Genomic DNA, 24,487 nt, shown 5'->3' on the forward strand with positions numbered 1-24,487 from the left:
CGAGCGCACACTACGGAGTAGGTTGCTAGCCAAAAGTAGGAACATACGGAGTAGGTCCCCAGTTTGCGTTCGTCGACACTTCTGGGTAGCTGTCAAAAGACACGGGCTTCCGTAGGTGGCACCGTCCAAGCCTGCAGGACATCGTCACACCTCCAGTTTCTCTCCCAATCGTGTCAGTCTCAGCTAACCCCGGGCCTGGGATCGCCGCCTCTAAACTCCAAACCCCCCCAGAAGCCGAAAGCTACGAGAGTCCAAGTCGGCGGATGTGCCAGTGCGTCGAATCCACTCTCCTGCGTTTCTGCACCTGCCCACTACTGCCACTGCCAACCCATCCTGCGACTTTGGGGGCATTGGGTGCCGTGGGTGCCCATTTTGGTCCTGGCACCAACGCCTCCCGTCGCTGCTGCAGCTTGCCCTGCCACACTCTCCCAATCATCTACCAAACCTCGCCGTCCTTCACCTCGATTCTTCTTCCTTTTGCCTTTGTTGTTACTCCATCTCCCGTTTGCTTGTTGTTGTTCCATCCCGCCACAGGGCCTTTAGACCTTCGGGGTTTTCTTCTACTACTCTGACCATCAGTCGCTCTTTTTCCCTATTTGATTTTGCGTCATCGCCATCACCGCTATACAAAGCTTCCCACTCCGCCCTCCCCAGCTCGGACCTCACCTTAACTTGTCGGTCGCACACACTGCAGCTTTCCACCGAGCCCCGACCCGGCTCTCCCTACACCTGTCAAAGCTCGAACCACCCGTTGCTTAATTCGAACTCCTATCCTGCCACTACGTATCCAACGCCCACGTCGCGTGGCACCTCGACTCAACGCGAAGATTAACAAAGGGGCTCCCACGGAGAGGATGGATTCAGCATGAGCTTGGGAAATTCGATGAATCTTGGGACACTGGGAATTCTCTACAACTCTTGACAAGACCTCTTTTCAATCATGCTCATGAGAAGATATACCTTGCTGGGCGCTTTGGCCTTGTTCTCTCAGGCGGCCCTTGCGCAGCTGTGCATCTCCCTTGAGGGTTCAACCACTTGTCCAGCTTTCAGTGATGCCGCCATCTCAACAAACACCAATCTGTCTAGTCGATTGTAAGTCGTTGGATCATCATTCGCAAACCCATCACTAACCAGGACCAGTCCATTTCTAGCTTTCGTCACCACCACCGAGTCGTTCGACACCCAGTTTTCTCAGTACTTGTCACAACAATATGTCTCCTCCAAGTTCACCGACGTTTTTGGCTGTGACAATGTCGATCTGGCCAACACCTCCAATTACTACCCACGATACACCGCCAGCTTCCTCTGCAATGCCATGGTACAAATCACTGGCGCCGCATGTGACTTGTCGGGCGACCAACTCCGACCATTGTGTGTAGACTCGTGTGCTGAAATGGCACTCAGCGAGTCTCAAATTGTTTCCAGCGACCAACTCTGCCCTGGACGAGCGGCCAATTACGCCGACGAGTTACGCGCCGATTTTACCAATTGCGCGCTGCCAGCAGAATCCATCAGCGGGAGATGTATTGATGGTTCAGCCAACGAGCCTAATGACTGTGGCTTTGGTCCCAATTTGATGGGTCTTTGCAACTTTTGTCGTTCCAGCACTACCAATGGCACCGATTCGTGTTGTTTCACAGCCAATGCCACGGGTCGTTGTGAAGATGTCACCTTGCCTGTCTTTTCAGCCATTTCAGACATCATTACTGGCACGACCACCCCCAGCACTCCGACCTCATCAGCTTCCTCGTCGGCAACTGCAGGTGCAGCCGCAGGCGGGAGCGGTCTGAGTGGCGGCCAGATTGCAGGAATTGTCGTGGGCTCAGTCCTTGGTTTCCTGCTGCTCTTGGCTCTGATTATTCTCGCGATTGTCTGTCTCCGCCGCAGACGGGGCAACAACAATGCTGGGAGCCCGTTGAATCAACCATCACCTCAAAGGCGAGGAAATTCGTCAGCCTACAATCAGCCCATGACACAGCCTGGCTATGAGGTCCTCCCTGGCGGGCGTGTGACTCGTATGTCTGCTCTGCAAGATGAGCCTGGGGTTGCGGGAGCTCAAATGGCCCCTCAGGTCGGGCCTCGCAATTACACATCCCACACCGATCCATACGGCGATAGCCCTGAGTCCAACGAAAAAGCTCTTGGCGTGGGAGCAGTCAAGGGGTCACTCAGTGGGTCGCAGCAAGGAAGCTCTCCGGGCAGTAACGGGGATTTCTCCTCGCCAGATGGAGTGGCTAGTGGCCAGTCCGAACAACTTCCGTTCTTTAAGGATTATTATTCGAATGAGGACATCCACCCACAAGACAAAGTGTCGGTGTTATGGGCATACCAACCTCGAGCCGGCGATGAATTCGAGTTAGAAAGAGGAGACATGCTCAAAGTGGTCGGCATTTGGGACGACGGCTGGGCTACTGGCGTCCGAATCGATGATCGCGCTGAAGACTACGAAGGCAAGCATAAGCTCCAGAGAGACAGCGGAGTTTCGAACGGGACACGCAATCGAGAAGAATCACCTGCGCCTCCTGGGGAAATCAAGGCATTCCCCCTTGTGTGCGTCTGTCTGCCAGAGGCGTGGAGGAAGACGGTCGAAGGCGATACTTCGACAGAAAGCGGTTCGGGTGCACTCCCGCCGTGAGAATGTCGCAGTCTTGAATTCAACCAACCACCTCGGAGATTATGATGATATGCGATTAGCCAGGCGTTTGACATGTGTGCGACCGTCCGACCCAATTCACCCTTGACACCTCCCGATAATAACCCATAATATCAACCTACCACTTGTCCACAGGTTCCAAGCTGACACCACCTGTGGATGAGAGTCCTTCTTGTCGATACCTTTGGTCGACCATGACCACCCCGATTTCTCCCGAGACACACCACATACCGGAATGACTGGCATGGATGGATGTGTCTCAACTTGGATTGATACCCTCTTGTACATAGTTTCTGCTTGCGCAACATTGAATATCGGCGTTTGTGGAAGTTGTTGATTAATCAGAGGGGTGGTTTGATTGCTTGCATAAGCCCACGTCGATTGGACAGCATGCTTGGTGAAGAGAGCTTAAGTGACTCTGTTGATCTCGAGATCCTCCATTCAGATGCAATCGACTGCATGTTTTACAGAGCATTGCATGTCTGAAAGGAGAATATGATAGACGGTGATCATAGTGCACCGGATGAAACAAAAAAGAAACAACAGATGTTTAGAATTAGCTTGCTGTACATGCTGCGTTGCTAGCAGGAATGTATTGCATGACTTTGAAATGTTCTTATTCTTTGATCAATCTTTATTTCGCCATGATGGTGTGCCATGTGGGATGAGTCGTATGCCAGTGCCATGTGGCATATCTGTCGATCTTACATTCGAAGACCCCTCGAACACAGCAGCACAGAGTCAATCCTTTTGCGGTGTCGTCCAGGTACATGAGTACTTAGGGAGAAGGTGACACAAATAATCGCCTTGGTTGACGCACAATGAGAATCCTTTTCTTCCCTCACTGCCTAACTCCTATCTCGTGCGAGTGCACACCGCTACACTCCTACCTACTATCCCTACCTTTAAATTCATATTTGGCAGTAGGTCGTACCTGACCACAGTCACAAAGAAGTTATTTCTAGAATTAGGATCGTAGGGTTGCAGTTCATCTTACATTACCTACCTAGGCAGGTAGGTAAGCCAGATAACCCAGATAATCCATCAGGATGCATGAAGTACTCATACTGTACCTAGGTATGTAGATGGACGCCTCGTGTCTGTTTGGTCTCCTTTAAGTTTACCCACCCATCAGCCTCGGATCCAATATCAGATTCGGTTAAGGTACATTTCCTTGATCGTCCAGTTCATTATTACTTCCTAATCCCCCCCCCCCCCAACACCCCTCATTTTGGATCTACCGTGGTCTAGTCTAAATCCAACTACTCCATACTTCATCTGACTATCTCACCGCTGACTCGCTGACTCGGCGGAGCTCGCTCCACCAAACCACCACTCAGAGCATGCGAAACTATTGTCCAACTTTGATCTATCCTGTCCTGTCGCGGACACCGAGATCATGGACCTAGGTTCAGGATCATGGATATATAAGAATGCACTTGGCACCCGACCGAGGGAGGAGGGGAGGGGAAAGTGTAGAGTACCTTAAGTACTGGATAAACTGTGAAGAGTCCAGATAAACAAGACAAAGACGTCAGAAAAAAGCAAAAGTTAGGGCGGGGTTGGTTCTCGGTACTCGGGTATCTTTATCCATCATAGCACTAACTGTCGAATACAGTGACAGGAGCTGAGGAGACCACCTAGGTACCCATCTACCTATTGTCAAATCGACATTTTGCACACTTGCTAAGGTCTACTTGAGTGTGTGGTTGATTTGAATAGGGTCATTTCATCGACTGGTTGATTGACTCAGACCTCGAGGAACAAAGTGGTCGCCGACAATTGATATAGATCAAAAACAGATCTCATTCAATACTTACAACATCCACCACCAACACCAACACCAACACCAACGAACAAACACACTCCTCAATTCCCTCCTACAACATGACCACAAACCGCACCACCACACCCGTCGCGGGCCTCCCCTTGTTGAAGCGACATATCGCCAGCCACGACGCAAACGGTAAATCCATCTATACGACGTCGCCCGCCCAACAATTCATTGCCATTCCCGGTGTTGGGGGCCTCGCCCGCTCCTATTCCGTGTCTGGTGTTCCAGCGACATTGACCGACGACGCCGACTTGAAAGCATATCTTTCCTCTGACGCCAACGAGGTCACTAGCTGGACTCAACCTAATATTGTCACTCCCAATGGTGTTAATCTTCTGATTGTGGACCTTGAGCCAGGTGGAGTCAGTCAGATGCATCGCACGGTTTCGATTGATTTCTCGGTCTGTGTGTTGGGTACGATTCTGCATGAGTTGGATTCAGGTGAGACGGTGACGTTGAAACCTGGGGTGAGTACTTTTTTTTTTCTGTCTGTCTGATTTCCTTTGGGTCGCTTTTGTTGGTAGAAATTGCGAGGGTCAAAAGGAATATGCGTGTTGAGGAGCTTCAAACTAACGTATCCTCATCTATAGGACCATATCGTCCAGCGAGGCACTAATCATCGTTGGCATAATGCTTCCAAGACGGAGCCAGCACGTTTTGTTGCCACTACAGTGTCTTGCGTTCCATTCGACATTGCTGGGAAACCACTGGAGGAATATCATGCGCCAGTGGAGACAGAGAAGAAGGATGGCAATAAGTTGTAAAGCTCTGCAAATAGATCCGTTTCCTAGCTTAGCTGCTATGTTGAGAAAAAGAATTTCCAATTTCACATTAATTATTACTATTCTCACATTTGTTACACAGATTACATGTTGGCAGGTGATGACTTCTCAAAGAGATAAGTAGACTATAAACAAGACCCGCATTTGACCAGCCATTCGTCATTTGTCGTGCAAAGCGTCTGTCATCTCTCTGAGTTAGGTATGATTCTTTCCATTCCATTCCTGATTTGTTACGACCCAACCAGCCAAGTATTATTCAAGGGTATCATGGGAGTAAGCTCGCAAAAGCGCCATCATCTCTCATGCGAAAGACGGCTTAACGAGTGACATTGTCGTGGTATGTCTTATGGGTGCTTCCATTGGTAATACCAGAAACTCCATTTGTACCAGCGACGCCCAAAGGCTTGTTGGGTTCAAAAGCTTGGTCGACTTGGCTGACAAAAGCACCTGTTCCCGCGCCGCCCGAAGCGGGTACCGTGCCGATGGGGTTGGTACCCAGGGTTCCAGATTGACCCAAAGGAGCCATGCCAGATTGACCCAAAGGAGCCGTGCCAGTCTGACCCAAAGGAGCCGTGCCAGTCTGACCCAAGCCGCCTTGGGTGGCCGACTGACCTGTGAATCCTGGTGCTTCACCGCCAGCGTAACCCGAACCTGGGTGGGACGAACCGAGGCTGCCAGTGGATGGCTCAGCGTTGGGGTGATTCCCACCTCGCACGGTGGCCTTGGTGACATTGTGAGGCTTGCGGCTGACGGGAGTGAGCTTAGGGATGTCGGTGGATGCCTTTGCGCTTCCAATGCCGAAGACGGGGGATTCCCACTTATCACCCTTGGCAGCCAGCTGCTTGTATTCAGTGGCCTTGGACGAGATTCCTCCAGGAAGAGAAATGTTCTTGAACATGGAATCTTCTTTGGTGACAGCCATGTTAACGTTAGTATTGGAGGCAACTTGCTCAGCCTTCTGCTTCTTTTCAGTGAATTGCTTCTGGATGGAGTTGACCCAACTCTGGTAGATGTTGGGAGCGTCCTCAGGATTCTCCTTGGCGGCCTCGACGGATCGCTGTACGTCTTGATGCACGGCATATGCGAACGCATCACCCTTGGCAAAGTTGTCTCGAATCTGTTTCTCAATCACCTTCTGGAGGACAGGTCGCATGGTCTTGAGCAGTAGGGGCTTGGCGACGGCGAACAGCAGCTTGTGGTTGGACTGCTTGATCTTGACGCTCAAATTCTTGATGTTGACATCAACATTGTCAACCACGACAAAGTGGCTGCGGTCAGACTTCTTGGCGTTGCGAGCAGTCAACTTGAAGCTGAAGCCTTCACCACCGAGGAAGATGTCCATGACACCTTTGTCGGTGATGGAGGGGAAGCCCTGCTTCTTCTTGATGTAGTAAGCGACGTCCCTCAAATCCATTTGAATGCCAGAGGCGGCCACGGTGATCTTGTTATCTCTCTTGTTGGAGATTGACTTTCGTCCCATGCGCCAGTAGTTGTCACTGCCAAATTCAAACGTGTTGGGGAAGAGGTTGTCGCTTTCAATGACCAAGTTCTCGACAACAACATCAACCATTGGGTCGGAGATCTCAATACGAGGAATAGGAACGTAGCGTGTGTTCTCGAAGATAGCTGGGATAATGACCTCGGTCAGATCCTTGACCAAGTGAGGCTTGAACTTGGCCTTGCCATTCTCGTCGTTCCCGAGATCCAAGAAGAGTTTCTGCACTGCATCGCCAAAGGCCTTATTTTGTGGGTCTTGGTCGAATTGGTCGCCGAGGAATTTGAGCTCGTCGAGGATACGGTCGGTGTGGTTGCGATAACGGTCGCGGAAGAGGTAGCGACCTTGCTCGTAAAGACGATCCCATTCTTCGCTGGAGCTGTCGCGGAGGATATATCCTTGTTCCTGAAGGGTGCGTCGGATGAACTTGTCGGTGGCCTTGAACCAATTCTTCAACTCTGGATCACGATCGGCATCTCGGTAGATCTGGTTGAGTGAGTCGAAAAGATCGTCGGTGCTGGTAGAGTTGGCGAATCGTTCGATCAAAGTCTTCAAGTTTGTCAGCGATTGCTTGTTATCGTCTAGGAGACCTAACGCACCCTTAGATCAGTTTCTGCAGATCTCAAACTATTGTCATCATGGGCACCTTTGACAGTTCCAACAGACTGGTTGCCAACATCGCTGGCATGGCCTGCATATGTTTCTGCAAGAGAGAGCAGAGTCTCAATGGCTTGTTGGTCTAGTTCAATGTTAGTTCACCATCGGCAATATTAAAACGGCGGTCGACTCACAATCGGAATGTCCTTGAATCTCAACGACCAACTTCTTCAAGCGCCAGATGGTTTGGTCGCGTCGCTCCTGGGGAACCTTCTTGTTAAGGTAGTTCTTCGAATTCTGAATGGCGGTTTCCTTGGCCTTTCTGGCATCTTCTTGTCGTTCTTCGGGAATGTTGGCTTGAGCTTGAGACTTGAGGTTGTCAACAGCCTGACCCACACCAGCCTCGGCAGCTTGTCTATTGTCCTGAGTGGGTTGTTGCTGAGCAGTGTCGAGTCCTTGCTGTGCAGCCTGCTGGGCTTCTTGTTGGTCGAATGGTTTATTCTTGTCATAGGCTGCGCGAGCTTGGTTCTTGAGGTTCTCTCTTGAGAGATCAGGTACGTCATGCCAAGTATTGTCCTCGGCAGGCTCGTCGATCTGGCGAAGACGATCCTCGGACGGGTTGACACGAGTGGCAGCTTCTTGTGCAGCATCACCTGCGATGTCTCGTAGAAGGATTGTAGCGTCACTCAGGAGTTTTCGGAACTGGCCGTTGGAAAGAATCAGACGTCCAAGCGTCTTCAGACCGTCGAGAGCCTCATCACCGTGCTGTTGAGCGGTAGCCTTGTCTGTGGGCGCACCGGGCAACTTGGCATTTCCGCCGTCGAGGTGTTGAGTCTGCCAGATGAAGTCTTGAAGGAGGTTTCCTTCGTTCTTGCTGAGGAGGAGAAGCCTGGCTTGGTTGATGACCTCTTTCAGGTCAGCAACGAGGCCTTTACCTTCGTCGGAGAGTCGTTTTGAGGGGGAAGACAGAGCTCTCGAGGCGAGGGCGCTGTTCAGAGCGACATCAATCTGTTGGTTGGAGGGAACCTTGCCGTTGGAAAAGGCTTGGTAAATCCCATACAGCTGGAGTTTTTGGTTAATGTCCTTCTCCTTGACAGTGGTGTCAGTAGGACGGTTGACGGTAGCCATGGTCAAGGTCAAAGGTGTCGCAGGGAGGGTATCACAGTGTTAGGAGAGTGTAGAAAAAAGACAGGCTCAGCGGGTATCACAATGAAAAAAAGTGCTGGGATAGATGTGGGAGAGATGAAAGATGATGTAAGGACATGGGCAGATTGAGCGGGTTAAAAGGACATGGACGAGGCGTGAAGGGAGGATGATGTGATGTAAAAACCAAAGTGGCTCAGGCATGGCAGAGGGAGACTAGCACGCGTCAACGTCAACCTTTTGAATTTCCAAGGACAGAACCACCAAATAGTCCGATCGTCAGTACTAGACACGACGAGTGGTTCAGTATTCAGGTGGCTTTGTTCAGCAAACGACATCACTGATGGGACGAGTTGTGGAGAAAACCATGTAGCAGACAACTGCGATGACATCGAAAAGTCGACAAGCTGATGTCATGTTCCCCCTGCCGTCTGCCTTGGCACCTGGCATGGACCCATTGGGTCGGCGGGCAACAGCCGCATCCGCCAGGGCCTGTCTCAATTCAGATGCAATTTAGATGGAATCAGATGCAATTGATGGTCTGCCACTCAAACTCTGTGCTGTTTGGGGAAAACTAGGGGGTCACTGGGGTGTTTTCTCCATCAAATCATCAACCACTCCAGATGCGGCCATCAGCTTGATGATAAGCGAGTGGCAGCTAGAGATGGCCTCGGATAGCTTATTTGAAGCACCATGGATTCAACATGATCTGGATACCATGATTATTGTACTACCGACATACACACATATGATAATAACAAGGTACCTGTATCTATGAGTCTGTTTTCCTGCCTCTCTAGTCGAAATGGGAACAAAAAAGGACGAGTTGCGATCAGAAGATCAAGCCGCTTACGCTTACGCGTACCATTATTGTCGATGTGGTCAACTTCGGCGAGGAAGCCACGACCCACGGTACGGTGACTATGCGTAGACTTGTAGCGCAGCCGCCCACCATGTGCGCGTGTGTCTCTCAGTTAGTGCTGCGATGCCAGCTCTACCCACAGCCCTGTTTCACGAATAGGACACCAATCCAACTTGGATATCGTCATCATGACCAGGTTTGTGTGCATGGGGAAATTTTCAAAATGTAGTTTTGTTGATCGAGATCCATTGAATGACGTTCCGGTGGGGCCATGGAATCAACTGGATCTGGACTGCAGAATTTCCTGGACATGACATCCTACCACTCAGAGCCCGAGAAAGTGTGGCACCTACTCCGTAAAGCTCCCGTGGCTGGTGCCCATCGCCTCACCTGGAAGGTGCGGAGAAGCGAGGAATCTGCACCTCCCGTAACCAGTTGGCGGCCAGGGCCACGCAAACATCAATTGATCAAAATGTGGGAAACAGGGAAATCCGTGCTCATTCGGACTGTGCAACCTTTGCCACGTCTTGTCCAACAAGTCTCACTGCTGGACTCTAGCTACAGTACACCGCGAGGCGCGTTTTATCCCGTGACTAAGATTTCCTAACTACAATTCAACTTAGCCGACAAATTTATGTAGGATGGGGAATCTCGAGATTGCTTCTCTTGATGTTCAGTCGCCTAACGATGCTACATTATATAAGTACAACAAGTAATGATAAAGAGGAATATGAATACTTAGGTAGTATATTAGGTGAGTTGGTGCCAGACAAGGTCACGTGAGTTTTCGGAATCACTCCAGAGAAGTTGAGCGCCTTGGCATCATCTCAGTCCATAAGGTCCTAGAGCATTTATGATATCTAGCAACAACTAAGTAAGCCTGGTAACAAGGTCTTCTGCATGTCTCTTGCAGTTCTAAGGAGTATCAACGTCTCCCATCCCCATCAAGTTCGCCTTGCCCGATTTATGGATGCTGGCGATCATTATGACCGGAATACCACTTTGGAGGCAAGTAAGGCGAGAATAGTCGCGGTTACGGCTATGCTAAGGATACTGGGCGGCCGCCGTGTGGTTAAATGAGGCCATGAGTCTGACGCTGATAAATTCGGCTAGAATTCCTACATGGTTACATGACAGAAGATCCCTCGATCTCAAAATGCTATGCCTTTGGCCTCCGCCCAAGTTTGACATGGATCCCTCTTTGTTTGTTGAACCACAAGTCCTCAGTCTCCCAAGGCCGTCCAGGATGAGCCAGCTCAAGATCGAACTCTCGAAGAATCGTCGGAATGAGCTTGTGGATCTCGCAGATCGATATCTAGGGAAATGTCAGGAATTCGAATGGCACACAGTCAGGTCTGAACAATAAGTCCCCCAACAGCTCTTTGTGGTAGAAAAAGGCCTGGTGAAAGCCAAGGGAGAAACTTGTACAGGTTGAACTTACATTCTTGCCAATACATGTCCTGGTCCCTGCCCCAAAGTGCAGCATGTATTTGTCCATATTTTTGGAGTCACCGTCAATCCATCTTGACGGCCTGAATTCATCGACCTCAGGGCCAAAAATCCCCGGATCACGCTGAACGACAGCCGCATTCATACCCACATAATATCCTTTGGGAATATAACGACCACAGAGATTGAGTCCTTCCGTCGGCGCGATTCTTGGCATGGTGAGGCCGACGCTGGGATGCAGGCGCAGTGCTTCCTTGATCGAAGCGCACAGATAAGGGAGCTTTAGTGCCTCTGCATACTTAACCGGAGAACTGAGGTCGCCAGCTGTGGCAGCCTGGTCGATCTCAGCCTTCACTTTTGAATACTCGGCGGGATTAGTCATCAAGAAATAGAGAACTGCCCGCATGGCAATGGCTGTGGTATCGGAACCGGCGAATCTATATTGTTTAAGCGCTGTCAGTACAACTTCATTTCATGTAGGGAACCATGCAAACTCCGGGGATATCTTACAAACCCACGTAGGCTTCAAATTCGACTTCGTGCACACCAAAATCAAGCTTCTCTCCTTTGGATTGGACGATCTCCAAGAGCTGGTGCATGAGGTCTCGTCGAGAATTATCTTGAGAATTGGCAGCTGTCTTCATCCTTTCCGCAACACATTTTCTAGCCGCATCTCCAATGTGATCGAAGGCCTTCAAAGCTCGCCTGGCTTCCGAACTTATGATGGCTGATCCAAGGATAAAAGGCCGAATATAGGTTGGCGAAACCGCCGAAGTAACAATTGTGGGTATCAGAGTGTCTAGCGACTGAATATAGTTGCCGTGGTCTCGAGAGAACTCCATGAACCCAAACATGCGGCCAAAGTAAAGTTCTCCAATAACATCAAATGCGTACCTAGTTGTCAAGGCTTGTTAGCAGATGACCGTACTGTGCACTCTAGCCGGGGTAACTCCTACCACTGCAACCATTCTCCCAGATCGACTTGGCTTCCCTTGTCCGCATACTCTCCCATCTTCTCAACAAACAACTTCGAGCATTTATCAATGTACACCTCCGACTGTAATACATTGGACAAAGTATAGACATGATTGACGATTCTCCTTCGTTCGGAATGGAGTCTTTCGTCTGTTCCGCTGAAGTTATCTGGGTACTTGGACATCGAAGTGTTTCTCCAAGGCGGATAAAAGTCCGTTTTGGTCAAGGGTGCTTGCGTGCGGTAGATCTGTTTGATGGCTTCTGGGTCGGAACATGCAATCTCATTGGGAGCAATTCTGATCAGAGGTCCGTATTGGGCATGGAGGGCGCGTTGGATCTCGTCCATGCGGCCACGACGTGTGTTCAGGACAATCCACACTCTGGAAACAGACGCAAGCCACGGGCCGGGGATTCCCGCGAGAGGATGCAATGTTCTTGCATAAATGATCCATAGGATCCAGTAAAGACAGACAACTGGAAAGAGGAATAGAGCAAGGACGCAAAGCCTCCAAATCAGCTGGACGTCGAATAGCATTGTGACCAAAGAGCTTTGAGTGAGAAGATTGAATTCGGCAACCCTATGTATGTCATCCACATTCAACGGAAACACAATGGGCATACTCTGCTTTAATACCTTTACATTTCAAGCTCTATGGTGAGTAGGAGGTCAGGATCCCCAGAGTGACGACCACCACAATCTCCGCTCCCCGGACCCCAGCTTCACATCGCGGACATTGTGGGGGTGGGTCTGGGGGATCCACCCTCCTTTCAGCCCATCCAGTAAGACGTCAGTTTACGGCCAGACTAATCGGAAAATCCCCCTTTTATCTTCTCAGAGACCGATTTGTGGCGCTGCTAGGTGATGAGGGGCACAAGCGAGAGGGAGGAAGATTCTTCTCCATCTTTTCATTCTCTCAAATTTGTCACTCCATACCACAGGCAGTTTGTGGTGCGCTTCTCGCTTCCTTGAAAGACAGTCATTGTGTTGTAATCACTGAGCCAAGAACGACCAAGACGCATCTGATTCAACAAGCGGAATAGCTCTCGCCTCGAAAGTAAAATCGTCTCTAAGACCCGCCCTTACAGAATCATTCAGCACACAGAGATCAACCTGGATTCAGCCTAGCTGAGATTGCCATGTCGCATGCGCCGCCTTCTCAAAGTGATAGTGACTCAGGAAATGGCGCCTCGAGCCGTCATGGCCACCAGTGCCCTGTGTGTGGGCGAATCTATAGCCGTATGGAACACCTGGATCGACATTATCTGACTCGTAAGTGTTATTACCGTCAAGTTTCTGGAGGCACGGAGGTGTCAGGCTGATCATACTCATGTTGAAGATACGTCTGTGTACCCATTTGCTTGCGCCCTATGTGGTAAGCCATTCAAAAGGAAGTCCGTCCCCTGTCTAAGTTCACGCCGCGGTCTAAGTCGTGTTACTGATCGAACGTTCAGTGATGTCCTCAAACGCCATCAGCGCAACTGTAAGCCTGGTGAGACACTAAGTCGGGTCTCAATGTCGCGTCGAGCATCAGCCGTTCGGAGAAAAGCTTGTCAGCATTGTGTCAGACAAAAGCGACGATGCGATCTGGAGTGGCCATGCAATACTTGTACACTGCAACGGAAGGCCTGCGAGTACCTTGATACAGACCAACTATCTAATGCGAAGCAAAAGGCCAGTGGAGAAGATCTAGCGATGTGCAGCCCGCCTGAATTGGCCGCCGCCCGTTCCTCAGTCGATGTTCTTCCAACCGAGTTGGAATCTAGTCACGAGAATACGACAGATCCCTCCTCTTCACCGAACGCATCAAGCTTCCACGCAGATGGTCAAATGGGGGCTTCGAGACCAGCTGCCCTATCTCCGACAAGGAGTGTTCAGGTTGCGTCGAAAGAAGACTGTTTTGAAAGCTCTGGCCTCCCACTTTATCATTTCCTGAGACCCCCGGCGCGACCACCTGCCGAAACGCTTTACTTCTTAGCCAACTTCACCCAAGACGCCGGCATTGTGTTCGTGTTTGAGTCAGACGCGATACTGCTGAGTCTAAAAGATACTTGCAGGACGCTTTTAGGAGACCCAAAGTATCCCTTCGACCACGACTCTGAAGGTTTGGATCAACCAAACACCGACGTAATGTTCGATTTACCTGAAATCGATCTCAATCATTCTCAAATTTTCAATCCGCAAGATCTAGAAACCGGCGCTTTTCCTTTTGATGCCGGGGTCTGCCACCCGTTTGAAATGGCTGCAGACCATCAGACCCTTACAGCATTCACGAATTGTCAGACATCCTTGATTCCTTCTGTGGGGAAAGATTCCTTGCATTGCGTTCCTGATGAATGGCATGATGATGAACTACTGGCAAAAACTAATGAAATTGTATACGGCATCAAATCGTGCGCGAAATCTGACGACTTCGGCTCAACAGGTCGTTTGTCATGGTCCCCAATATTGGAAGTTATGTGTCTCCGGTTCTTTTCCCCTAGTAAGCTACGCATTTTCCTTGAGGCATACTGGACGATCTGGTCCCCCAACTGCCCTTTCATCCACCGACCAACGTTCGACCCTTTATCAGCGCCTGCACAACTACTTGCTGCCATGGTGGTGATGGGCGCTTCTCATTCTCCAAATCCTACTGACCGAATCAATGCTCGACAATGGTATGAGTGGGTGGAGGCCATGGTGTTCGATACACCCCATTCGTCGTGTAGCATGGCAAACAATCTTGGGCATCAACCTCGAAGCTCAGCGGAGCGCCGAAGTACGGTGCAGGCTCTACAAGCGGCGTTCATTGTGTGCGTTTGTCAGAACTGGGCTGGCACGTTGTCTGCAAAGCAAAGGATTCGCCGACAGCGATTTAAATTACTCATCACGGTACCGGATAAATGCCATTTGTCGCATTGATGGCCTCACTAATTTTTCTTTAGACATTCAGAAACCTCGTGCAATGTCATGTTAAGCATGACGATCTCTCTCTACTGACCATGCAGAGTTTCAATTGGCAAAAGTTCGTCGAGACTGAGGAGATGATCCGGTACGGTATTTGTCCAGCACCTCAATTTTCAACAGTCAGTCACTAAAACCCGCGACTGCAGAATTCTCCTGTGGGTATTCTTGCTCGACACGGCATTTGTGGTCTTCAACAATACGCCACCGCACCTTGCATTGAGGGAGATCTCCATTGGTCTTGCAAGCAGTGAACGCTGCTTTCAAGCTGAAAGTTCTTCTGCTTGCCTCGACCAAATCCAGCGCTGGGTGGCACGGACGGGGAACGGAAGGTCTCCGTCGATGTACTCCCTCTTCCAACGCTTTTGTAGATATGAGATGGACCAAGATGATATAGGTCATGTCGCCCATGAGGGATTCATCAATCTTTGGTGCGTTGTGTGTGGTAAGGACGTTTCATTAGAGATGGTAGGATGATGCTGAAGAACTATCGCAGCTTTCCTTTCGATGATCTTTTACCTCGACCCTCTAACCGTCAATGCATACTCGTTCCAGTCCGTCCAGCGAGGCCTGACAAATTGGAAGTTGGTTTGGAATCGACGTCTTCTGAACGGGGACGAACGTTACTTTGATGTGCAGGTTACAGATCAGCAACACCTACAAACTCCTTCAGATGAGTCTGGTATGTGGAGGAGACCTGGCTTTTGGAGACATGCGTCGGAGTTTTGGCTTCTCGCTCAGCTGTATGTGGATCGACCGAGCCACTCTCTCAATCACGACAATGATGCAGGTTTTTATGACGATGTGTCCATGACTCGGATCAAATCGTTCATTGCAAAGTTTGGCGATTTGGGTCTACAGAGCTAATCAGCTTTCGTCGCTATAAAGAACGTAAAGGCTAGATTATCCACCAGCATTTAGTGGCATGCAACAATGCCATTTCTTAGTGACCAAGCTCGAGAAATACAACCAGTCCAGCTGTTGTCTCAGGGACGAGCTTGGGAAATGCCAGTTTCCATGCCATCAGGTCTTGCCGTCAGATTCATTCAGAGGAGGGTTGTATTACATCGGAAAACTGGCCTATGGTGGCAACGTCTAGTGTCCCACTTCAACGGTTTCCTCGCTGCTTCTTATTCACAGAATCCCGTATTTCTCTTGCATGCACGAGCACGACCACAGACGTGCCAACTTCTGCACATCCGTGACAGGGCGAACTATCTATCCTTTGGTCCGACTCTCGTTCTACGCCAATCCCCACATAGAAGGCTCTGTAATCCGCCTCCGAAGGCGCTCTTTTCGACAACTGGGGGAGATTCCGAAGCGGGGTGTAATGAAGTGTCGATCCGATAGATCTTTGGCACTCTCGGATGTGAAACAATTGAACGCCTCGGCTATTGCAGTGTTCTCGGGCAGAAGGACTTTCTCGTGTACACGTACGATCCTTTAGCTTGCTTACAAGCTCTGTGCAACTCCCTCACCTTCAGGTACCTTGCTCTACTATGACCTCGCTAGAACCTATCTTAAGCTGTTTAGTGTTTAGAGGAGAATTCGATTCTTAGGCGCCGAGCCTTCATTAAGACCCCCGAGGCCTTCGAGGCCTAAGGACAATTCCGTGGTTTAGCGCCTAGGTCCCACTAAGCCCCTATATAGTATATAGTCAGATAGCTCGCTATCTGCTTCTTCGAATGGCCAAGAATCCGATGAATCACACCTCCTTGGTGTTACGGACAAGACCACGGCAGCGACCAGCGCTCGCCTTATGCATCAGCCATCGCTTACAGGACAGGATGGAAGACAGGTGACCCGACGACTTAGTATAGATGCTAGGGGAGCCTGGGGGATTAGTCCTGTGACTAGCATACTAACCTATAGTAATCCGTTGACCCGTACCCAGGTCACTTATCACTTCATAAGAAACACACCAACTATGTAGGAAACCAGCTTCTTCCGAGCTTTGGCTGCGTCTTCGTAGTCAACTTCAGTCTTGAACACAGAGATACCATTTGTGTTCCTCTTGATCATTACTCGTTTTTTTTCATACACTTTGATCGGGCTCTGGACACTTGATACCTACATGAAAGTTAGGTATTCTACCCTGTTATTTCAAAGTCAATCCGATTGGGTCACATGCTTGGTTCGCATATTGACCGTGATAAGTTAGGAGTGGGAAACTCTGGGCACACATCACTGTATCCAACTGAAAGATCTAACACTCACTCACATCAAGAGAGTCGAACTGGGCAGTTTCAAACAAGGCTCCTTCCAGAAAACCTTCTGAACTCACGTGACCACGCGCCAGCTTTTTCCTTTTACGCGTTGAACTAGTCAGGCACTTTAGGCAGTCATGCAGGCAACAGCCGCCAACCTACAGTAGAACGCCTTGGACAAGGACACCAGTGATCTACTCTCCCTCCACCTCCACCATAATCACAACCTGGTACAGTCACGAGATATCAACACTATACATTTGGGATAGTATATTTTTCAATATCTTTCCCATCTCCTCATTTGTTCTCATAATACATTAGCACTACTCAGTCGCACCCATGCCCCGCGCAACCCTCCACCCTTTCGTTCAGTATGGCTAAGAAAGCCTACCGTAACCGTCCCAAGCAGACCACTCTGAGATTCGCGGCTCTACCTTCATCTTCGCCAGCAAGAGATGGCTACAGTGAAGCCGTGCATGACCGTCTAGCGTCTGTTCGCTATACTGGTCCCTCAACGTCTTCTTCATCCAAAATGTCCAGGCTCTCCCGCGCCAAACCTGCATTGCCCACCCCAGAACCATCTTCTCAGCCTGAGATCGACCAGCTGAAACGAGATCCCAATGTCATCTCTTCATCAGAAGACTCAGACGAGGATGAGCTAGTTCTTCCATCTCAGAAACGCCGCAAAATATCCCAGACACCCTTGTCCGCTCCCACTACCTCCCCCACTCCTCAAAGATTCACCCGTTCCTCTTCCAAACCGACCACTCAGATCTGTCTCGACTCAGACGATCAAGAAACAGAAATCACTCCTGCCTCACCAACAAGACGATCTACACGGCTGAGGCGGCGAGAGCCTTCTCAATCTCCACCTCATGACAATCTACATCCTGCCTCAACTTCTCCCCTCTCCAAACCATCCTTGGATTTCGCCTCAGCCGAGACCAGTGATGAGGACGACGTCGTTCTCGCTTCTCGCCCTCTGCCCAGCCGCCGCCGCACAGGGTCCATCCCACAAAAGGATTCTTTCATTGCCAACGATGACGACGTGACGTACATCTCGGATGATCTAGACGCGAAACCACGCAGACCCAATCGACCAAAGAGATCGACAGACAACTTTATTGTATCTGATGATGAAGTCAGTCCCAGCCGCCGGGTTGCAACGACCCAGAAGAGGAGAAAAGCACGTCACACCCGAACGAGGCAAGAGCAAGATGAACTTGATGATGAACTTGAAAATCTCCAGAACTCAGATATCGACGAGTCTCCTGCAATGTCCCGCACAAGAGGTGGACCTGTCACGACGAAACGAGACAGCACCAAAGAGCATTTCGAATTACTTCGACGTCGGCGAGCGGGCGAAAAGATACCACGAATTCGGGACTCTGAAGACGAATCAGACAGCGTTTCAAACCATTCTAGTGCCGTCAACATCGATCTGATTGGAGAATATGATCCTCAAGGGGACCTGTCAGACGATAGTCTCCATGAAGTGCCTGATATAGACTACCGAGCGGAAGATGATGATGACGACGATGTGGACGACTTCATCATCGATGATAGCGAAGAGAGACCCGGTCGCCCTCTGCGTGACATCCCATTACAATTCACATCATATGCTTCTGCCAAACCGAAAGAATTGTTCTTCTACATTATCGAATGGCTCGTCAAGAACAAGATTGCCCCCGCCTTTTCTCGTCAAGATGAGTTGTACAATCTGGCCTTTGACAGAGTAGAGGACCAAGTTAAAGCTCAAGCCGGCAGTAGACTCATCTCTTCAGCCTGGGGTGCCGAGTTCAAGCGAGTCATCATGGCCCGACCGGAAATGAAAGTTAAGCTACTCCCGGGCTTCGATGAAGACCACATTAGAGATTGTGATGCATGCAACAGAACCAACCATCCGGCCCGATATGAGTTCATCTTCTCTGGTCAGCCGTACTGCAAAAAGACGTTGGAGCCTGTCGATGATTCTGACGAGGAGGATGAAGACGCAACTGGGCAAGACCACGATGAACACGGTTATGCCCTGCCAAGTTCTGCTAAGCGATACTACTTGGGTCGGACTTGTGCGGCCAATGCTCAAATGGGACATAAGCTAACCCACTGGAAGCATCATCTGAACGAGAGCTTGATGTCGTACCTTGAGGAGCAAGGCGTCTTGTCTGCCGAAGCCATTGTCGCCCGCGAGAAGATCAACAAAAAGAAACGAGAACGACAAGCCGAGCACGTTGTTGAAAGCATGGATAGTACGGGCATGATTGATGAGCTTTGGTCAGCATTCAAATGCAACCTTGAAGACGCCCGCTTGGGTATGGAAGCGTAAGTCGTTTCGAGGCAACCATCACCAGAGAAAGTGGTGACATATCGTCGAGGTTGGAGAAATCACGCATATGCATTGGGCTCCCAGTTGACCAGAGACATGGGTCATGATTTTCTAGCGTGCATAGAGCGAGCTAAAGCAACCACAAAATATGCTTTTAAGACATGAGATTAATTATTGGCCTGCCTTGATCACATTCGTTTTCGTCTCAAACAAAGACGGCTTCTGTGATTAACCAAGTATGGACAGCCGACATTTCAAATCTCCCTTGTCCACCACCACACTGGTGATCTGACGGAATTCGAGCATCCTAAGCGACAGTTTTGACGTTTCGTCGTCGGATGTGTGATCAACTGCCCTCCAATATTGTTGTTGTAGTGTATTGTACATAACCCGGCCAGAAACGTCGGTTCCCAACAAATCGCAGCCTGAGCGCCGTCGAGTCCGCCGTGCATCGGTCGAGTGAGGACTGAACAATTTACAGAGCCGGTTTGGCCTGGCCTTGCTCACCAGCAGCACCACCCTGCTGCAACAGACCCTGCGCACCCTCTTGCATCATGCTGCGCTGCCTCTCCTCTTCAATGTACTGCTGCTCCTCACCGAGAGCCAAAGCATAGGGAATTCCCAGCAACAAGATGCTGGTGGCCAAAACCCACAGGCCTTTGCCGGAATATGTGATAGTGGTGCTGGTGGCAGAGTATATCGAGTGCGAAACCGATGAGATCTTGGCCCGCGTCTTGGGAGGCACGATGTCCTTGAGCGCGCTGATTCGGTCGTACAGTGTCTCGTCGATTGTGCCGTCTAGGTCTGATGCATCCGAGATTTCAGAGTCTATGTCGTGATTCGATCATGCCGCAGTCAGTCAAGGATGGTCTTGGATTGAAGTGGATTGGGGATGGTTTTGCCGCGACGAGCACTTCAGAGGGTTCCTTAGAGATTTTGGGTTTCACGTACCTGTGTCGGTATAGTCATCGTCGTCGTCCGCTAGTAGGACGTCATCTTTGCTGGTGGCCGGTCGGTTGATGAAATGCTCGTCTTCGAGTTCTTCCAACTTGACCATCTTGGCGGACTGGCTTGAGGTGTTTTACAAAGGTTCGTGAAGGTGGATGTGGCTTCGGAGGAATTTGGCACCTCGATTGAGATTGTAGGGTTGACGATGGTAATGTGGTGGTTGATTGACTGTCAATGGTATGAAGCTTCTCTCCGTCTCGAGAGGTTTGCAGTCTGGCCTGGGAAACTTTTGGCTTCGCAAATGCCAAATGCCAAGCTGTCACGTGCGCCAGTGCAAACATGCCAAACATATTTTACCCACCAGACGTACTAAAAGCCCCAGGCTCCGCAGGCTGCCCTCGGGCTGTTATGTCTAGGTACCTATTCTATACAAGACGCCTGATACGATGAATACGATCATCACGGCACCCGCGGGCGCCGAGGATGTTTCGAGGCTGCAATATGTATCTAAACGCTTCGCATAACTTTGATTTTAACACTGTTAGGTCAAGATGGTCTATTCTGCGAGACTGACACAAACCATATATCGACATACAAGCTAGGCTCATAGACTGTCATCATAGCTTCGGCGCCAATGGCGGTTCTCGTAACGAAAATCACATAATGAGAACCATGGCCCGATTCCCTGGTCCTCGAATAGCTGGACTGACTAAATGGTGGCTCCGGTGGCACGAGATCCGAGGTGAGATGACCCAACGGTTCTTGGTAAAGTTTTCGTGCTCAACCCAGTAGGAAGACGGGACCCAACCATTGAAGTCCTACACAAGAAATATGGTCGCCTAGTGCAGATAAGTCCAAAACAGATCTCGGTCAAAGATAATCATGGTATCAGAGACATCTTCATGGCCAACAGACATCTCAATCGACCCAGTCCTTTACTGATGCTGCACAATTACAAGAGCGAGAATCTTGTGTCCACAGTAGATGGTGAATTGCATCAGCGACGAAGGAAGCCGCTGAGGTCTCTCTACTCGGCTCGAGCTGTGGAAACACCAGAGAAATACGCTGTATTTGCCAGTTGTCTGGATTCTCTTACTGGATATATCGACGGAGAGATCAAGTCAGACAAAGTCGTTGACATGTTTCCGATGTTTCGATGGCTCGGTGCTGATATCTCGACCCAGTTAGCACTTGGCAAGGACTACTCTCTGGGTATATTTGCTGACGAGGAGCGTCGTGCTCAATTGAAAGGAGATGTGCAATTATTGGATGATAGAATCTTTTCTGTTCCGTCAGCTCTCATGTTGTTTTTTCCAAGTATGTCACTACCACATATGACTGTGTTGATTTTGACAGGACCTAGGATTCATAATGTGGCTGGACAGAGTGCGGACATTGCCAAATTGGTTTGATTTATCACCTTCGGAGTCCTCCATCTTTACAAGAAGTATTCGAAAGCATATCGCTCAGCTTCGGAAACATGAAACAATCGCAGCTGCCGGGTTCGAGACTCATGCTCAAAGACTCATGAATCACGTCCACGCCCAAGGATATTCAGATGCCATCCCTGACGATAAATACATCATGAGCGATACCTTGGATCATATTTCAGCAGGTAAGAGATTTACATTCATACAGTCAGGATCATGGGCTAACCAGGCCAGGCACGTCGACCACAGCAGATGTCCTCTGCGCTGCTGTGTTTCACCTCTCACACCCGAAAAACATCCATCGCCAGCAGAGACTGCGAGACGAGTTGGCTCAATCAGGAATCACATCTGCTGCAACGCCTTCATTCTCTCAGGTCAAGCAGGTTGCATACCTCGAGTGCGTGATTCAGGAGACTTTGCGACGCAACCCTCCAATCAGTGGGTCTATTGAACGAAAAGTCCCACCCCAGACTTCAGTGCAAGTACAAGGCCATACACTGCACGAAGGAGTAAGTCCTACACACGCTGTGTATAGTGTTTGAATTTTAACGACTAATTCACGAACAGATGGAAGTCAGCGCTCAACCTTACTCAGTCCATCGCAACGAAATGGCCTTCTCCGACGCTGAATCATGGAACCCTGAACGATGGGACATCCCGCACCACTCGGAGAGCTATGGTATGATGCGACGACATATGATGCCCTTCGGGGCGGGCCCTCGCATGTGCATCGGCATGAATGTCGCTCGTGTTCAGCTTCGTCTCACCTTGGCACGAATCTACTCCTCTTTCCGGACCGCGCTTGCACCAGATTGGTTTGATCAACACGGTGCGGTCATCGATTTCGATAAGAAAAAGTCTCTTATCCCGTCGAAGAACAGTATGCCTATATTCTTCGAGCGATTGCCGTCGGAGGGCGAGTCTGTGGGATAGAGGATGTGTGTGTTTGTGTTTATTGGTGTTTGTAAGATTTTGTGCCTGGATGACTTGCATCCGTTGTACACCACTCACCCATCGACCCGAGGGGAAGCATTCCCCTCGGCTGTAAATATAGGTTAAACCTGTCTACTCATTCAAACTATTGTTCTTGGAAGTTGCATTGCACCTGCGGTAGAGATATATTATTCCACGTGACTGTGGAAATCCTATTCCGAATTAAATACAAGTTTTGTATATATATAGAAGAAAGATAACTGATTGGAGTGTCGCCCCAAATGCTGCCTCCTGATCCGTAGGAGAACGACGTCGTATAACCAGAAGACCGCAACTCAACACTTATTTCGGCTTATTTGCTTCCACCGCTGCTAGAGAAAGGACCTGTGGCTGGAGGTGTGATGGTAAAGCCAATGTCGAGAGCCCAAGCCAGCCCATTGAACTCGACATATTGGTACGCAACCTGCTTGTTCTGGTCGACCTCGATGAGCGTGAAGCCGCGGACGCGGTATTGGCCTGTTCCAATACCGTCGAACTGCCACTGCCAGACCATATCTGTGCAACCGTGGACAATTGCGATAGTCGTGATGGATGGGATCGGAGGCGATCCCAACGTTTCTTCAATGTACTTGGCCTTGCCGTTTTCGACCTGAGTTCCAAGCTAGAAGGGGGAAGTCAGTCCAGCGAATTGGATACAGTGGCACGGGGGATCACCTACCGCGTCGCCGCGCAGAGAATTGATCGAGTCGCCAAACTCCTGGAGGTTCTCGGCGAAAAGACCCTGTGCCGTGGCGTTGGCGGCGTCAATATCGAGATGCTCGAGGAAAATTGTCGACCGGTCGGCAATTGACTGTGCGTCTTGGTCTGACAGACAGTATCCTTTTCCGTTCCAGGCGCTGACAGTCCATGCGGACAGGGCCAGAGGAGTGAGGAATGTTAGAAGTCTCATCTTGGGTTCTGGGGATCTTGGTCGCGTGGGAAGAATCTCGTGTGAATGATGTACTTGCAAAGATGGATCTGACGAGCTGACAAGCTGTCTCCCCAGACTATATGTGAGGAATTCAGCTGTCCTCACCTCTGTTGTCTGGGGAAAAGGTCGAGAGCTGATACAGGATGCCTGATGACCCGAGGCACGTCCATGGCCCACTTCACCCGCGTCTCAGCGGCCATGGGAAGTTCAGGTATGAAACATCACGAATTGCACGAAGCATCGACAAGACCATTATTAGAAGTCTTGTCGTCATTAAGCAGTCTGGTAGTCCGTCTTATTCCTCGTGGCAAGGATAAAGGTATGCCTCAGAGTGTCTGAGTAGTGCAAACCCAAACGAAAAGACAGCTTATGGTTGTTGGGCTAGTCGCTGGAAACCCCGGACAGTAAGCACGTTCGGACAAGGTTGTCTAAGTTCTAGATGGTCGAGATTGAGGAGAAGTGTCGAAGATGCTCTCGATGTTGGCATCATAGAGTTTTTGACTGGGGTGGTTGATTGGCTGGTGCTATGCCGGCCAGTGTCGATTGGTCGGACTTTCAAAGTTTGTCTATCCAAGTAAATGTCACCTTGTAGCTCAGCCGCTTTACTCCTTTCCTATATTGTTAGCTTGGAATAAAGCATTATGTTGAGTTGTTTGTCCTCAGGCTTATGCTCAGTGACGCACCAGCACTTGCAACGGGCTTGGACTCATGAGCCTGTTTCTGAACATGGATGACATGTTGTTGCCCTTTAGTTCATCGATTGGGTCGCGGGTCAACAACCGTGGTTAAAGATCTTTCTTCACTTGGAGACAGCTCGCCTTCTCCGGCGGCGTAATATCTTGGTTGATGAAGAGAAGGTAGAGGCGGGTATCTCTCGACATGCTTCGCTGCCAATTCTGGGGCGTTGAACTATCAATTAGCGGCTTGGGTAATTCGGTGCCC

The 24,487-nt window shown here is 50.0% G+C and overlaps 5 protein-coding genes across 5 annotated transcripts; 4 read left to right on the forward strand and 1 right to left on the reverse strand.

The window, feature by feature from the left end:
• Positions 1-444: 444 nt before the first annotated feature.
• PV10_04757 (uncharacterized protein) lies at positions 445-3,264 on the forward strand. Its single transcript, XM_016369336.1, has 2 exons — positions 445-1,092; positions 1,141-3,264. Exons 1-2 carry the CDS (start codon positions 941-943, stop codon positions 2,633-2,635), a joined length of 1,647 nt encoding a protein of 548 aa, XP_016225124.1. The 5' UTR covers positions 445-940; the 3' UTR covers positions 2,636-3,264.
• A 9,663-nt stretch (positions 3,265-12,927) lies between these two features.
• Positions 12,928-15,598, forward strand: PV10_04758 (uncharacterized protein; the record flags this gene model as incomplete). Its single annotated transcript, XM_016369337.1, has 8 exons — positions 12,928-13,060; positions 13,128-13,182; positions 13,243-13,466; positions 13,524-13,826; positions 14,037-14,659; positions 14,713-14,819; positions 14,881-15,176; positions 15,228-15,598. The coding sequence occupies 8 exons, from the start codon at positions 12,928-12,930 to the stop codon at positions 15,596-15,598; spliced, it is 2,112 nt and encodes a 703-aa protein (XP_016225125.1).
• A 1,672-nt stretch (positions 15,599-17,270) lies between these two features.
• PV10_04759 (uncharacterized protein) lies at positions 17,271-19,264 on the forward strand (the record flags this gene model as incomplete). The annotated part of the gene is made up of 1 exon (XM_016369338.1): positions 17,271-19,264. The coding sequence occupies exon 1, from the start codon at positions 17,312-17,314 to the stop codon at positions 19,262-19,264; it is 1,953 nt and encodes a 650-aa protein (XP_016225126.1). The 5' UTR covers positions 17,271-17,311.
• Positions 19,265-19,318: 54 nt separating this feature from the next.
• PV10_04760 (uncharacterized protein) lies at positions 19,319-20,461 on the reverse strand. Its single transcript, XM_016369339.1, has 2 exons — positions 20,216-20,461; positions 19,319-20,092 (listed from the first exon to the last, which is right to left on the reverse strand). The coding sequence occupies exons 1-2, from the start codon at positions 20,319-20,321 to the stop codon at positions 19,740-19,742; spliced, it is 459 nt and encodes a 152-aa protein (XP_016225127.1). The 5' UTR covers positions 20,322-20,461; the 3' UTR covers positions 19,319-19,739.
• A 423-nt stretch (positions 20,462-20,884) lies between these two features.
• PV10_04761 (uncharacterized protein) lies at positions 20,885-22,649 on the forward strand (the record flags this gene model as incomplete). Its single annotated transcript, XM_016369340.1, has 5 exons — positions 20,885-20,954; positions 21,002-21,529; positions 21,576-21,827; positions 21,877-22,151; positions 22,210-22,649. 5 exons carry the CDS (start codon positions 20,885-20,887, stop codon positions 22,573-22,575), a joined length of 1,491 nt encoding a protein of 496 aa, XP_016225128.1. The 3' UTR covers positions 22,576-22,649.
• Positions 22,650-24,487: the final 1,838 nt, after the last annotated feature.

This window comes from Exophiala mesophila (assembly GCF_000836275.1).
Source record: "Exophiala mesophila strain CBS 40295 unplaced genomic scaffold supercont1.3, whole genome shotgun sequence".
NCBI lineage: Eukaryota > Fungi > Ascomycota > Eurotiomycetes > Chaetothyriales > Herpotrichiellaceae > Exophiala > Exophiala mesophila.

Excerpts from the sequence above, each read along its gene's own strand:
- PV10_04757 (XM_016369336.1), top strand. The coding sequence starts at position 941 with ATGCTCATGAGAAGATATACCTTGCTGGGCGCTTTGGCCTTGTTCTCT. Across the intron at positions 1,093-1,140 it reads ACCAATCTGTCTAGTCGATT|TCCATTTCTAGCTTTCGTCA; the intron begins GTAAGTCGTTGG and ends AACCAGGACCAG.
- PV10_04760 (XM_016369339.1), bottom strand. The coding sequence starts at position 20,321 with ATGGTCAAGTTGGAAGAACTCGAAGACGAGCATTTCATCAACCGACCG. Across the intron at positions 20,093-20,215 it reads CGATGACTATACCGACACAG|ACTCTGAAATCTCGGATGCA; the intron begins GTACGTGAAACC and ends ATCACGACATAG.